General features: G+C 38.9%; 1 protein-coding gene across 1 annotated transcript; it reads right to left on the bottom strand.

The window, feature by feature from the left end:
• Positions 1-374: 374 nt before the first annotated feature.
• Positions 375-11165, bottom strand: EAF2 (ELL associated factor 2). Its single transcript, XM_057430332.1, has 5 exons — positions 11031-11165; positions 10240-10376; positions 9343-9488; positions 5510-5773; positions 375-1203 (listed from the first exon to the last, which is right to left on the bottom strand). Exons 1-5 carry the CDS (start codon positions 11097-11099, stop codon positions 1157-1159), a joined length of 663 nt encoding a protein of 220 aa, XP_057286315.1. The 5' UTR covers positions 11100-11165; the 3' UTR covers positions 375-1156.
• Positions 11166-12998: the final 1833 nt, after the last annotated feature.

The raw sequence follows: 12998 nt of genomic DNA, 5'->3' as shown, positions 1-12998 counted from the left end.
GTAAACTATAGGATAAAATTTGGACTACTACTTGCAGTTTGTCAGGTCTTGAAATATAATTTTAAATGAGGAAAACCAAACAAGACTAGGCAAACACCACCTCCTGTCTAACACTTACCAATGCCATTTAGATATAATCTGTAATAAACATTCATCAGTACACCAGCAGTGCCATAAACTTTTGGCAAGCTCTTCTTAGGGCTTGTCTCAATATAGGCAAAAGCAACGCAGAAGCCTTGCAGACAGGGTGGGGAGTGTGTATTAGCTACCATTTCACTGCTTTCTGCTTCTTTGCATGACCCTTTCACTGGCAAGAGTACTATACGTAGGAAGGGGAGTTCTTAACCAGTAAAGAACAGAATCAGAAACATGAAAATGATAAATATTGCTTTATTAAATTACTTTTATACTCCTACAAAGAATTTTTCTGATTTCTGTTACAGAATTGAATGAAGGAAGTTCATTGCTGTCTCTGCAGTTATCGAAATTTAGATACAAAAAGGTTGTAAAAAGACCTGTCTATTCAAGTTGTATAAAAAAGGCAGAGAATAGACAAGTTCCCTCAGGAATCTTGAGGCTCAGAAATATAAAGACCTATAATACAGTGAAATTAAGAATTCAGCAATGTGTTGAACAATTGTAAACTGTAACTGCACTAGTGGACCACATTATTCAGCATACCTTAAAGGTATGAACTGTGAACTAAACAAAAAGTATAGCAGACACAGCAGACCTCATTTAGTTGTTCTCCCTTTCACTCCCTCCAAGTAAAAGTTGTGAGATCAGCATTTAAATTATAGGAAGGAAACTTGCCTCCATGAATATCAGGAATTTCTCCATTCTGTAACTATTTATATAAAGTAACTAGCTGTTACAAAGCAGTTTCAAGTAAAACAGGTGGCTGAGGCAAAAATAATCAAAATCAGATCATACACAATTTTACTGTAAATACAGTAATTTGAAAGATAAACACATAACCATAGCACTGACAGGATGTCAATGCTGCTCTATTATAGACATGATGTGTCAGTAGAAAATTAGGATGTCTATTATCAAAATCGAGGACATTCATTCCAGTCTCTGGTAATCTTAGTGCAAAACAGATGCTAAGACATATTTAGCAAAAAAGGTGATACATTTAAGGCCAAAAACCTGTTCAGTCATCACTATCGCTTCCAGATTCACTCAGCTGCAAGTCATTTCCTAGAAGAGAGAGAGTAATTGCATTAGTCATTTCTAAAGAAATACTTTGATTCTTTCAAGATATTCCCTTTCCCAATTAAAGGGTTGCAAAAACTAATTGCAAATAGGTCGGGGAGGGGGAGGAGAGGGGTGGGCTAGATATCTTTAAAGGTCCCTTCTAACCCTATTCTATGATAAGAGAATACATAGGTGTAGAAGCCAACTCGCCAGTGACAGAACCTTAGAGACATCACTTTTCTTCCTGGGCAAGGAAGCCATTAGCTTGTTAGCTACAAGTGCATTTATTTAATATCACCAGATCACAAAAGACAACACCTAGCTATCTTTGCCACCCACATTTTCATGCTTCATAAGTGGGAAAACTGCTGGTGAATGCAGATTTGTGAAAAATGACTTGTTGGGGTTTTGTGTGAAACACATCTGAATGCGAGTCAGCTGTGCTTGAAAACAAATTATGTCTCAATCGAGACGAGCAGCTCTCTGACATACCATTTAAAGATGTATCAGTGACCTACTATTTCAAACAGGTTTTGGAACAAGTGAACAAACAAAACATCAAAAGAAATTTTGCACAGCACTTTAATTTGGTGGCTATATATATTTCAAAACCAGGAAGTAAGAAGACAGACTGTATTGCGCTTGCAGTGGATGTCCATAAGCTTAGGGGGTGGGAGGGAATCCTTCCATAATGACAGATAGCTAACAAAAACCACACAGCTTGCTATATAGAATCTACATTGTATCTAGCAACTTCCCAGTGCATTTTTAGGAACTTGTTCCAACTAGTATGGCTCTATTCACACCTCCCTTGCCAAACAGACATTAAAAAAAAAGAAATAATATAAAAGGAATGCATTGCTGGTTGAGAGACGCATTCCACAAGAAATGGCCTAAAAAGCAAAGGAAAAATCACTGGAACCGAGTAGGCACTGTTTGCACATGCCCTTTCCTCAGCCGCAGCACCTTTCACAGATTACTTTTGCAGATGAGTAGAAAAGTAACCTCAAGAGGGTAAACCCAACAAGACACTTGGATCAGATCTTTTGTTATCAGGCATCATTCCTTGCCAGAGCACTGAAGTCTGACATGGTGGCATTTAGTCTGCCCTTGTTTTCCACTGTCACCACTAAAGGTTAAAAAGTGGTATGTGATTCTCCACAACAAAACAGAAAACGTTATATAAAGACAAGGATAGTGAAGATAGATGTTTCCAGCAATCTTTAAAATACTACTATAGACAACTTTTGACCAATCCTTTATATAAAGACAACATTTACAGCTGTATCATAACCCAAATTAAAAAAAGCCATTTTGAAAGAAGTGATTTGTCAATGCTTATTCAGGACTATATATCATCCTAAGAAAAAATGTTTCAGGGCAGACAATGTCATTAATAAATTAAACTCATGAATTTATCACTCAAATGAAAACTTACAGTGAATTCCTAGAAACCCCAACCCCATCGTGTACTACCTACTTTAGGAGAGGACTGGGAGTACGAACAAGATAACAACCTTCCAAATAGCAATCCTGCAGCCTTCAAAGGTTATTGCAACATAGTTAATAGAAATTACACAAAGCCTATAACATCAGCCAAAAATACCAATGCTTGTGAAAACCAGCAGATGGGAAAGCAAGAAGTCCAAGTTCCAGAGTCTGAAATAATACATTAGGATTTACTCCAGGGAAAACTTTCTAAAGGTGTTTTTTTGGAGGTAGGGTTACAAAAAAAGGGGTAGAGATGGCACAACAAAACAAATTAGAATTAGTAGTTTTCAAGTGAGTTTGGTGCAAGAGCAGAAAGTTTATTTAACTAAGACTCTGAAGAACATCTATACTCTATATTGACCTTAATAGGCAGCAATAAAGTGGGGAAAATTAATTCAGTTTTCACAGCGCCAATTGCTTATTAGCAAAATTAACTGGGGAAGTAGATGCATTGATGACATTTCCTAAACTTGAAAACAGTGACTACATTACATTCAGTTGAATTCTTGTGAGTTTGGTATGGGGAAGCTCATAGGAGTGACCCATGTTTCACAGATCTTCACAGTCACATCAGGACCAAACCAATCAATCAAAGTTTTTTATGACCAGCTGCTTGTACCAGCTCCAAGCATCAAAAGAAGTAAAGTTGTGCTGAATACTATGTATGTTACAAGACCCCAGAATAGCCAAGCTATGCCGAGTTTATTTTGGAAAATTGCTTTATTTAACATAACTGTTGTTAAAACAAAAAGTAGACATAAAGCAACATATGATCAAATATTTATGAAGAACGGATCCATTAGTACCACTGTTTACAAACTCTGGTATAAGGGGAGGTAAAACTCTGCACTCTGAGCCTTCCTCAACCCTTCTGCCTGCCTGCAGCAGGCCAAAGGAAAGCTCACTAATTACCCAGTGCATCCCTAATTCTACAAAGCTGCACAAAGCCAGTCACACACATAAGCAGCCAAACCTCAAAATGAGGCTAGACAAGCAAACAGCTTGTGCTGACATCTGTTGATTCAGTATTGTATTTTTGTAAAACATTATTTGAGATGGAAAAAGTGACTGTATAGGACCCCAACTGAGAACTGTTGCCATTCAAGCTAGAACCATGTGCTATCCATTTAGTTTCTCCAGGTTTCACTCTCCTGCCAAATTCACTCAGCAGGAGAGCTAGAGAAACACATTCTCCTTGAAAGTAGCTGTTTTGGGCTTTGTCTAGTTGAAGTGTACTTTAAGAAGTGTTAACTGCATTGTAAGTTTGGGAAAGAATCACAAAGGAGAAAAGGATATGTAGGAGTAAATAGATATGTAGCCATAAGAGAAGTTAAATAGGATTAAGCTAAGATCTAGGAAAGCTCAGATAGTTCAGCCCAAGGGTTGATGCTACAGAGAGGTTCTACCTGTGAACACAGGTCTCAAGCACCATCAAGCCACAAAATTCCCCTGTAACAGTTTTGATGTTGTCATGTTTTAAGCAACACTGTGACTGTTGGAACCAGTGGATGTGGCCACCTGTACTTGTAACTGTATTTCTCAGTGGAAACTGCCAGCTGGGATTCTGTCACTGGGGATAGAGCTTAATCTTGTTTTCGTAACAAGTTTTAATTAAAGCATGAAGAATGGGAAATCCCATTTGTGAATAAGGGTTGAAATAAATGGCACACTCAAATTACGCAAATTATTAACATGAAGACATTGTTCTCTACAGTGACAGTAAAATGAAAGCAGCATTTAGTCCTTTGTACATGCAGTCACAGGACTTTTCAGTCTGATCTTATCTGTTAATGCAGTACATAAATAAACAGCACAGATATTTACATATGTATTTAAAAACTAGCTATTGAAAGAAAGAACACAACTCCCCCCTGACCCCCCCCCCCCCAAAAAAAACACAAAAAAAAAACCAAAACCTGTTCATATCATCCATTAAGTACTGAAATAAAAGGATCTGGATCTGCCAGAGTCTAACATTTCAGTGTAACAACGTTACATAAAAATGATAACCCTTAAAGATCTTAGGCTGCAAACCAGGATTGATGGAAAAAAAAACACCATCAAACCAAGAGCCTGCAGCTAAACACCTAATTAATCAGTTTCAAGAAGTCACCATAGCTGATGCTTAGTTCTATGAGTACTCCTGCTATTTAGGTTTCTACCTGGTGGGATGTTTTTCTTTACTGTCCAAACTCTCCTTTCTGAATACACTGAACATTAATTCCAGGCTTCATGGCAACCACTTCTTAAACAAGATCACAGCTACTCTTCAAATTACATTTTTAGTTGCCTGAGTGGGTGGAATAAGATAGTGTCACCTGAAAGCAAATCACCTCCTTCCTTATATGCAAAGGACAGTTTTGCCATGCTGTCCAGTGGAATGGTGCCATGAATAATAGTAACTCAAGTAGCTAAGAATACACCATCTCTTCTGTAATTCAGAGTATGGCGAGTATAGTATCTTTCCCATAGTTCTACCCAAGAAATCATAAGCATATGTTTTGGGAGTGCCTGTTCATTCCAGTATTTTCAATACAAAATTACTGTTCTCCAGTCCCAATGTATATAAACTGGGAGGAAGCCAGAAGAGCTTAGGAAATATTTTCAACTGCATCAGCAGTTGAAATTTAATATCGCTGGGGACCAAAGAGCCTTCTAGCCCAATGTCTAATTCAGAGCACTGCTGAACAATCAAACCCTAGCATCACTTCCCACAGCTTTAATTATAACAGAGACATACTTAAAAACAATATAGTTTCCTTTCAGAATCTTGATGTCTGGAACTGTGCACTAAGAAAAGAACAGCTTTTGTACTTACGTAGTGTATTCATCATATGACCACTGCTCTCTTGGGATCTGTTATGACTGGCATCTTTGTCGGAGACAGCCTGTTGTGGTATGGCAGACACAGTAGGCTGTGGCTGCAAATATGGCATTGACATAGGAAGAGAGGGCTTCGTTTCCTCATCTTCAGAATCACTAGAACTATTTTCACTACTTGAAGAGGATGAAGAACTTTTAGAGTCAGATGAACTGTCAGAGCTACTCAGCTGGTCCATGATACTGGCTTCTGCTTTTAGCTCTGCAAACAATATGATTTGTTTCTTAGTTAATATTTATCTTAATTGAAATAAAAGAAGGAGAGGAAAAATAATAAAAAGAAAGAAAAAAAATTGACAACATAAGTCAGGTACATGCATTGGAGGATCTAAAAAAAAAAAAACAAAACAAACCAACCCAAAGTCCCCCAGGACAAAGAAAAGGGCACAAGCAAGCCTCCAGCCTGTCATGTGGTTTTCTGCTCTTGTAGCTTGGGCACTTTCTCCCTTTCAAACCAAGTGCTGAAAAAGGGTTACTGTGAACCCAAATGCTAACCCCACATTCCACAGGGTAGTGCATCCCACATAGCCTTTAATTTCTGCAACTAGAAAGCCCTGTGTGTTTTCCTTAGCACCCCAAAAATGCCTTTCACTGACCAAAACTGCACTTACAGTCACACAGATAAGTCAGCTGCAAAATGTCTGCACCCAAAATGCCTCCCAACAGTTCAACATTACAATCAATACACTTATTTGGACTATGTGACATTTTGCTCAAACCAAGTAAAGCATGAAAGGAACCATCCACAGCTGACTATTTAGCTAGAACATGAAGCACACAAGAAATACTGGAAATTAAAAGATCAAACTGACTCCATCAACTTGCATTCTTAATGAAATAACTCGCCTGAGTACAGTAATATTTATGAGAGTGTGACTGGATAGATTATGCTGAATAGTAATGCATTTTTGATATATACTAGCCAAAGTCCAACATATAGAGAAAGTTACTTTTTGCACAAAGGGAAGTTACACATAATAAATAATGTGCAAAATAGGGGTGCTGCTGAATTTAGAAGTCTGAAACAGACCACTGAATCACAGAGATGGAAATTTTATACAGCAACTTGAGAATTTACCCAGAGTGCAGAAGTTTATCATTATACAAGACTGTAACCCAGACATTTGTTAATATGGTCTTATAAGCACTTGGAATATTTCAGGAACAGCTTAAATACAGCAGACAGAAAGCAAGTAGGAGAGTGGCACATCTCACTTCTGTATTGGGTAAATTTGAAGAGCAGGTTGAAGATGAAAGTCACCAAGATGCCAGATGGCTCAAAGCTTAATCAAGAGAAGAAGGGAGAACAATAGAATAAGTTTCAACACAAAGCTCCATGAAGCTTCCCAGTTCTGAGTTATCAAAGGCTACTGTAAAGGAAAGGTATTTAGGTTAGTCAGCCTTATCAAAGGCCAGTTTAAAGGAAAACGGTGTTCAGGAAAAGTGGCACGTGAAATAGTGCAGCTACAGCTACAAGGACAAAGTAACCCAATGCCATGGAAGAAAGTACAGTAAAAGACCATACGGGCTGACTCAGACATAAGGAAAGAGAAGGGCAGGGGGGAGAATGGAAGCACCCTCCTGTTACCAAGCTTAAGGACAGAAAAGATGGCAGAAAAGATAAGGTAAATATTAGGATGCAGCTAACAGAACGATCAAAAAGTAATTTCAAATTTAATTGTAAAGAAGAAAGGCCAAATAAACAACTGATCTGCCCCACACCAGGAGCTGTAAGGTAACTGAAAGATAGCACTCAAGTCCTATGCAATTTGATTTTCCCTGCTCATTGTGGGGCGGTTGGACAAAATGACCTTTGAAGGCTCCTTCCAACCCTAGGAAGATTCTAGGAGTTCCACTTCATCCCTGCTCTTACCAGTGGCTACTAAGAGAAAAAAATTAATTGAAAGGCTAATATAGAGAACTGAGGATTGAGATCTGTGCCTTTTATTTTGACATAAGTTGACAGAATTTAAATTCTTTCAAGAGGTGAAAGACAGACTGTATTTATACCAGAGGACAAAGGTAGAGTGACCTTTCCCCCACCCAAGAAAACAAAGTTAGTAACAAGTTCAAGGTAGTGTACTTAAGCAGGAATAGTCAGTTACACAACCATGGGATGAAGAACAATTATGTAGGCTATGCCTAAGAGTCCGAGAGTTACAGTGGATCACTACACACAGCTCTAGCACACCATGCTGTTGTGGAAATGACAAGCATTACATGGGGACATGATACTATTTGGTCCGTGTGTACAACAATGACTGTAAGACTCACTCAACTCAGCACTGCTAAAACCTTGTCTGAAATAGTAAATGTATTTAGGCTTCAGGAAGATTTTGGACTCATAGTAAGAGCTAAAGCAGAGTGACAATGAATCGGGCATCTTGAAAACTTAACTTCTAAGGAAAGAGCAAACCAGCTAGCATCATTTTGCCTAAAGAATGGGAAAGACATCGCAGCTTCTGAGCACATGAAGGACTGCTCAAGAACAGCAAAGTAACCTTGTCTATGCTTGCATGATAAATATAAAAGTAGTAATGGGCTTACTGTCAGATTATTTATTAGGAAGAACCTGAATGGTAAGGAGACCAAAGCCCTGGAATGGATTGCCAGGGAGAATACAGGATCCTTCATTACTGGAAGGCTTTAAGAACAGGTTGAAAAATTACAACAGAAAATTAGGACAGGAGGATGGACTAGATGACTTCAAAAGGTCCTTACCTACCATCCCTACTGGTCAATTATTCTGCATTATTTAGTAGTACTCATAGTTGGACTGTCACTACACATGAGTTTGATACATGTTAGCAGCCGCTTTGGTGACTTACAATATGTTTGACACCACCACTCCGCCCAAAACAAGAGATCACCAATAAAAAGCATCATTTTATTCCATGTGCTCAAGGGCTCCTTCCTGTCTGCAACCTTAGGTATTTTCTAGTACTGTTCTGTGGTATAGATTTCTGGTCAGCATTTAAGACCAAAATGGAAAAAAAAAAACCAACCCAAACCCTTCATAGTAACATCTAAAATATATATATATTTATTTAAAGGAATTCAGAACATCTTAAGAGGCAGATGTCAATTCCAGTCAATGAAACTGCCAGCTGTCAGCATTTCTGTACCAAGTAATTACCACCTGCCGCCTTCCTGTCCTCCAGAAGGAAATAAGGCCTCCCATTAACTGAAATATGAGTGTCACACCAAACAAGAGACTCTCAAAACCACAGTACTGTTCAAGGGTTGATTTGTGTAGGTTTTTAGGTGTCTTTTTCTTTAGAACCTCATCTTTCACAAGATCTTATCCAGTAATTTAAGAAGCATTTTGAGTTGCAAAGCACTGTAACCTATACATTGGCTGGATGCAGAGAAAGAATGGGGAGCAATGTCAAAAAGGAAACAGCTTAGTTGGTTCCAGTGCCACAATACAACCAACTGTATACTTGATCAAAGTAGCAGAAGAAGACAGAATCAAGGAGAGCAAGCAGTGGGACCCTGGACATTATTAAGCCTAATGGTTCACCTTACTTTTTTTCCTTAGCAAGTTTCAAATACTGCCTTGTTACTACTTGAGCCAGAGTGGTCATTTCAATGTCAGGGTAATTAATCAGGTATTTAATCAATATCAGAGTGCTTAATCAGTTTCTACTGTGAATCTCTAATAAGAGACAAACAAACAAGCAAACCAACCCCAACACAACCCTTTGGCTCTAAAAACTAACTTCTAGTTAAGAGCAAAGTTCCTGAAACGTGTGTGCCGGTGAAGCTTACCTCGTTCAATATCATCCATGGGAGAAGATGGAAACATCTTTTCTTTTGGTGGAGAATTTTTAATATTGTTTGGAACCTTAGTTGCATTTCGCATTTGCTGCTGTTGCTGCTCTATGCGAGACTGAACTTTACTGCTTCCTTCAGCCCTGTGTGGAAAAGCAAAAGATTTTTAATTACTACAAGACGGGATGCAAGGAAAGGGGCAAGAATACAGGGGACACAATACTTTAAGTGACAGAATTATTTGTTGTGCCTTTCTACAAAACATCATTAGATTTCTAGATACATTATAAAACTAGCATGTAATTATATATACATATTAAAAATCGGGTTTTAATACAGTGCTAACAACATTTTTAACCCTTTGTCAGTTTATTTGCTTTTATACCTGGCTACCCAGGATCACATAATTCTGCTCGAGATGACTTACATGAACTCAGTAGCAGGAAAACAAACAAACAAACAAACAAACCACACACAAAACCACAACACATCCAAAAACTTGTTAATGGCTTGTTTTCCTTCTACCATGTCACATAATTTCTCTTCTTTATTTCCTCATTTAGAAGTCAGAAGCCAGTGGGCAAGCTAGTTCCCAAACAAATTCCCCACCAAAATCATCAGAAAATAGTTACCATCTATTTCAACGAGACAACTTTTAATTAAAACAAACAAACAAAACCATTCCCATTTCTTCTGCCAGTTAAAGTTCCACGCTGTGAAGTCAGTGTGCTGAGAAAGCAGACTTTTCATTCTATTGAATGAGGCCAGGTACTTTCTAAAAAGGATGTTTTCCTAAAAATAGGAACTGGTAGTTATGCATCTCAGTTTAGACTCATTAACAAATTGATTTTCACAATGACTAAAGCACAGTTGTTTCTCCTGTGAATCACCCACCTGGTTTTTTTCACAGTGATGTTGCTACTAAGTTTCTCTAGACGACATTCTCCAGTGTCATGGTTGAAAATTAAAATACATTCTTTCAGGTATGGCTTCTTTGAACCCTTGAACACAGTCACTGGTGGAGTTGAGCCCTATGAAATCAGAAGTCCAGTGAGTGTTTTTGCTGTAGCCTGTCTTAGAAACAGCAATCCAACACAGTGATGCCAAATTCACTGCAAGTGATCATTTTTAGCCTTTTAATATGTTGCTGGTTTATTCAAATTAGACAGTAGCCATGACCAAAAAGCAGCTGGTGTTTGACTGCAATGGGATTTCACCCAGCTTAGCTTAGTTGGAAACTGATGAAATGCTTATTTCCCAATGAGAACATGCTCATTGCAGGACTCCTTTTACCAAGAGGGGTTTCAGCTACCGTATCAGCAAAGCAGTAAAGCATGGCAGGTAGTAAATTTTCCCTTTCCAGTCTTTCCTGCTTTAGAACTGCACTACAGCAATAAATACCAAGGGGAAACTCATGCTGCCAACATCCACATGAAGCTTTTCTGTGTACGCAACACTTCTGGGTCATCCTACAGCTTATTTCCAATGCTGTGAACACACTTAAAGTTACAGTGCAGCTGTTTAACTTCCAGGCCTTTGGTAATTTTACATTCCTATAGCAATTGCTTTCCAACTCTAAAAATCACACAAGCTGCTCTGAAACAGCACTGAAACTTCATATCCTTCTATATGCAGTATATACCTGTGACAATAAAATAAGTCATTCCCTTAGGCCCATCACTCACCTCAATATTCGGCAGTGTTATTGTCACCTGTTCACCTTTGCCAACTTCAAGGTCTCCTTCACAGGACATATCAATAGATGCCGGCTTAAAGTCATCTGAATATAAAAACAAAGTGAATTATTTATAGGCTTTTCACAAACCTTAATTTTAATTGCAGCTGGACTCTGCTAAGTTAAAGCCTTTTTTGCTAGTGTATTATTGACCATTCCCCTTATCAGATCATTCCATAAACCAGTAGAATCCAAAGTCAAGACGGTTTTCTCAGGATTCAGTGCATGTTAAAACCTTCCAATTACAATCAGAAAAATGCTTTTACGTTTTAATGGATAAAGAGGCTGAACGAGCTGTGTTGTATTTCAAAAGATAAACCCTCGTGATTATTTTCAGAAATATCAATAAATAATTATTGAAAATGTTTATCCCAAATATAGGAGGTGTAGACAAGTGACTGAAAGAACATCATTAAACTTCAATGTCCTTTTCTGATTTTACTGTAACATGCATGTCAGGAGGTGACCAAAACTTGGTTTCAGAATATTTAGTTTTATCAAAAGGGAAATTACTTCCCAATTAAATATTAATTTCCTTTTTGTTTTTTTTAACATCTAAATAGTTGATTAAACTAAGTTTCAAACAAAAGAAGTCATCAACTTCTAGTCCTTTTTAAAAAACATTCTGAGAAATCTGAAAATCAGCACATGCTCTGCCATCAGTACTGTAGCCATGTAACATACCATTATCTATAGAAATGATATTTCTACCACAAATTAATTTGGCAGGGCTACAGCTGAAAGGCCTGCCTGCACAGATTTAGGACATACATAGGACAGCATCGAGAGCCTCTGCAAGGCACATGGTAACACGTGGGTTTGAACCTGTGGTTCCAGCAAATGCAAGCGCACAACCAGCCTCACAGCCCAGGGATGGCTAGTGCCCTGCCCTGCACACTGTGCTGGGGAGAGGCACCCCACTGCAGCTGAAGAGAGGCACGGGAGGCCCAGCACGTAAAGGGAACCCATTAGATGGCACGTTCCCCAGCCACAGCATGGCACGCGCTCCCTGCCTCGCAACTTGTCACGTCACCCGCTGCCGGTCACAGGCGGCTGAGCTCTGCTGTGGCTGGGCAGCCTCCCAGCTCACTAACCCTGCTGCAACACACAGGCCAGGCGGCACAGACCACAGCTGGGAGCAAGGGCTCCAGCCTGAACACCAACCAGGAGAGAAAACCGAGCTTCAGGAGCTGGTGGGCAGGACTATGCATGCAGCAAGCAGCTTTGAGCTAAGATATGAGTAACAGCCCCTGCTAACCTTGTTTATGGCAAAACCCCACACATCCTCTCACAGGGATAAGCATACAATAGTTCTAAAGCTTCTCATCAAATTAAACAATGTTTCCTTTAATATATAGCCACTGTGTGGTTGATACTTTAAAACTTAAGATACTGGTTCCAGGGTCACTAAATGGACTTCTGATCTTTTAACCAGCAGACGTCTTTCCCTTCACTCATTTAGCAGAAGCTAAAACGGATATTTGTATATGTGCATTTGACAGAACTGATGAATGTGCCAGTTTCTATGTCTCATTTGTCGGAAAGGAAGAGAGATTTCAAAACAGATTTCAGAGTAAATCGTCAAATTACAGGAGTCAGCAAGAAATCATGAGGGTAGGAGGTACCAGAAGTGGTTTTTAGCCCTCTTTAAAATTAAGGTAAATTTCAAGTTACAGCATTTGTTTGAATCCATTTATAGCTTCTGCTGGCTCCCTCTCCTCTCCTCCCTTCCCACAGTCACAGACAATCCTACTAAGTGCCGTTCCATTTGCTCACAGAAAGCACATTACCCATCTCGCTGCACTGCATGAAAGCATACAGGACATTCTCCAAAGAACATATGCAAGACTGAATCTTGGGGATCAGTCTATAAATAATGAGACATCAAAACCAGAAGCAGCAGTCCTAAATTACCAGA

Source organism: Pezoporus wallicus, unplaced genomic scaffold (assembly GCF_028554395.1).
Source record: "Pezoporus wallicus isolate ANWC-B61680 ecotype Strahan unplaced genomic scaffold, APGP_CSIRO_Pwel_v1 contig_5261, whole genome shotgun sequence".
NCBI classification, from domain to species: domain Eukaryota; kingdom Metazoa; phylum Chordata; class Aves; order Psittaciformes; family Psittacidae; genus Pezoporus; species Pezoporus wallicus.
Note: the sequence above shows the minus strand (reverse complement) of the source record. Positions and strands in the feature narration are given on the sequence as shown.